Below are 3251 nucleotides of genomic sequence, written 5' to 3' on the forward strand. Positions count from 1 at the left end.
TATATATATATATATATATATATATATATATATATGTAAATGTACATGTGTGTGTATTGTATGTATATGTGTCTGTATAAATGTTTCAGGAAATACATGTGCTTTAAAGGAAACTATATGTACATTTAGATTACACATGCCCACATCGATACTTACAAATTGACGTACACTTACAGAGACTCACGCTCCCGCATACATCGACAGACGCACGCGCACACACGATCACATCCATACACGTATATTCTCACACAAAGAGATATTCACACTTATATTCCACATCAAACCTTTTACTAAGACATCCATTTTAATTTATCCTTCATTTTTTTTTACCGCTCCCCGATTTCTCAGTCTTTAAACTTTGTACTGTTCAATGTCTTGCAACTCTTGTACCGTTTTTTGGTGATGTCGAATTGACGGCTTTGTAATGTTAGGGCGGCTCAGCTGAAGTATGACTCCGGTTGTTGTTGTTGTTATTATTATTATTATTATTATTATTATTATTATTATTATTATTATTATTATGGTGGTTCACAATTTCTCTGAGTAACATCTCAAATGTAGGAATCTTTGCGGCTATACTTACATTCTTGTTAACCTTTCCGACTGCCGCTGTATCATTGTCCCCATTTGGCTGAAGATGTTCTGAAGGTTTTGTGTGGTTCGAACCATCTTCTGCCACGTGATGCTTTGGCGTCGACACTTCGCCTGTGTCACGGTCCGATGTCGGTACCGATACGTTTTCGTATTTCACCATCACTTCCTTGCTATTTGTTTCTACTGATTGAGGCTGAAACGTAACCGAACTGTCATTTCCACACTTGTTATTTATGTCACTCGCATTTTCAAAGCTATTTGATGACGGTACAACGGTGTCTGTGCTGCTGTTGAAATCTTTCCTCATAAACGTTCTTAATTCTAACTTCCGTTGTCCATCGCACTCCGACGGTAGCAAGTATCTGGAACATTCAGGAGTCAGCATGTTTATTTCATCGTTAGAATAACGAGAAGCAAGGGCTGATATTTCTGCTTTCGTAGTCGTTGTTGTAGTTGCTGTTGTTGTTGATGATGATGATGAGGGTGATGATGCAGTTACTATTGTGACATCTGCTGTTCTTATCGTTGTTGTCGCTGTCGTCGTCATCGTCGTCGTCGTCGTGGCTGCAAAGCTTTCATTATCATCAGAACTTCCGCTTCCGGTGTCAGATATTGTTCGCGTCTTAGTTGGACGCTTCCACACTCGGTTCTGTCGTTGAAGATTTGTTTTCAAAATTGGTTTGGTCCGATTTTGATTCTCTTCACAATTTGCTGCCGACCGATTATCAGAGACCATTTCGTTACTTGCTCCTATTGGTTTCGAGTCTTTCTGATTGAAATCTGAGATTTTTAATCGTGAAAATTTTTCACTGCGAGACATTTCTCTATTGGTTCCCATTCCACTTGGTTTATCCTCCAGACGTTTGATTGTCAGTTCAGGTGCATTGAGTTTAGATTTAGAATGTCTGATGAAGAATTCATCTTGTATTTCTTCGCCACAACTAACTGTAGAAGACCTTCTAGATGCTTCCAAACATGTAACCGACGAAACAATAGTCGGCTCCTTCATGTTTGAACATTCCAAATTGCTGTTGGCATGAAGGATGTGTTTTTTGTTATTTTCTTTCCCTTTTATAATATCTTCGCTGCTACTTGCATTTTTGGCAAATTTATTCGGTGCCAGGAGGTTAAAGTAAGTCTTTCGGTTTGTATCTCGAGAAGAATTGCTCTTTGAGTAACGCAAGAAAGAACGTCTCCATTGTTTCTCAGATTGATTACCGACAGAATTCTCGAAGATGTTGTCGGCAGAACTATTCGAGTAAAGTTTAGAACGTTTGTTATCGGAATTGTTTGCTGGACTTGAAGATGGCGTCAGTTTAATACTGTTCAAGGAAGCTTTGGTTTCTTTGAATTTAGCACCAATCGAACCTTCAAGGTTGCTCTTTGACCGCCGCAGCGATTGCTTCAACCGACAACTAAGACTACGAATAATTGCTTTAGTTTGCATTAAGGAAGACTCCATATTTTCTTTAAACGCTTTGTTTGGACTGTGTTCGACTGATGTGAAATGTGGTTGGTGTTCTAACGATTCGACAGAGAGCGACTCAAGAGGCAACGGTTCCAGACTTTCAACGCTATATTTCGACGGTGAATTATATTCTTTAATAGGTGTTGAAGCATTTCTTAGTAAAACTGGAATGGCACCTCTTTCAACGTTTATCGAGCCTCTACGCGAACGCGAAGGGATCGATTCCATGGCAATTGATTTATTCGAATTAATTGTTTCCCCGTGTGAATTCGCATCGTTTGAACTTACGCATTGTTTTACCAATGATTCTTGTTGGCATCGAACTGTGACGCTTTCTATGTGCCTAAAACTTCCGCTAGAACATAAACTCAGTCTAGAGTTGATCGATGGTCGCTGATAGTCTAAAGTACGGTCAGATTTCGCTCGGATTTTTTCTACTAATGGCGTGGTCCCTAAATTAGTGATATTGTCCAAAGACTGGACACTGTCTACGCGTCGGTTAAGTCTGTTGTCTGGCGTTGTTAAATTTTGATCATCAGTGGAGGCACAAAATGAGTCTATTGGTAGGCTGTCGTCTGCCACAGTTTCTATGACTGATTCAACATTTGCCGCCGCACAAGAACGCCTGGCGTTGATTTTACTCTCACGATTAGAGTCTCCTCGAAGCAAACCGTTTTCATTAGTTTCCTGTGTAATGACGCTGCATTTGTTACGATGACCGGTCAAGGGACAGCCAATCGTTGTCCGACGTTCAATTTTACGTTTCTTACGGTGTCCAGTCAGTGGTCTATCATTTCTTGGTGAAACTGTGACCGTGAGGTCTTCAGTTCGGTGTCCAGTTAAAGGGTTTACGTTATTCGCGAGACAGACAGTCATATGATTGTTTTGGATGTGGATAACTGGTAAGTCCAAGGACATTTTGTCGGGTTTGTGCTGTTCCACAGATTACAAAGATTGTTTGATTTCTACCTCACTTCCGGTGTGTTGTCGTCCCTTGAAAAAGATGGTCGTTTAAACCATTTGAATTATTTTGCAGTTTTATCAGCTGGAGATTGCGGAGGTATAATACGGGGTGGGGTGGGATGGGAGAAGCAAAAGAAAGAGAGAGAGAGAATGGAGGTAAGAGAAAGAAAGAGAAAAGAGGGGAGGGAGATGGAGGAATAAATTAATAAGTGAAGAGAAAAGGATA

At 40.2% G+C, this 3251-nt stretch overlaps 2 protein-coding genes across 2 annotated transcripts in view; one reads left to right on the top strand and one right to left on the bottom strand.

Moving 5' to 3' along the window:
* LOC106883970 (serine-rich adhesin for platelets) overlaps window positions 1-3245 on the bottom strand; it is a 13497-nt gene extending 10252 nt beyond the window's left edge. Inside the window, exon 1 of the mRNA XM_014935129.2 lies at window positions 584-3245. Within this exon, the coding sequence (XP_014790615.1) occupies window positions 584-2980 (2397 nt within the window). The 5' untranslated portion in view covers window positions 2981-3245. The remainder of the gene's footprint in view (window positions 1-583) is intronic.
* Window positions 1-3251, top strand: part of LOC106883971 (deacetylase EF_0837) — a 240170-nt gene that overhangs the window by 177895 nt on the left and 59024 nt on the right. The window lies entirely within an intron of this gene.

This window comes from Octopus bimaculoides, chromosome 26 (genome assembly GCF_001194135.2).
Source record: "Octopus bimaculoides isolate UCB-OBI-ISO-001 chromosome 26, ASM119413v2, whole genome shotgun sequence".
Taxonomy (NCBI): Eukaryota; Metazoa; Mollusca; class Cephalopoda; order Octopoda; family Octopodidae; genus Octopus; species Octopus bimaculoides.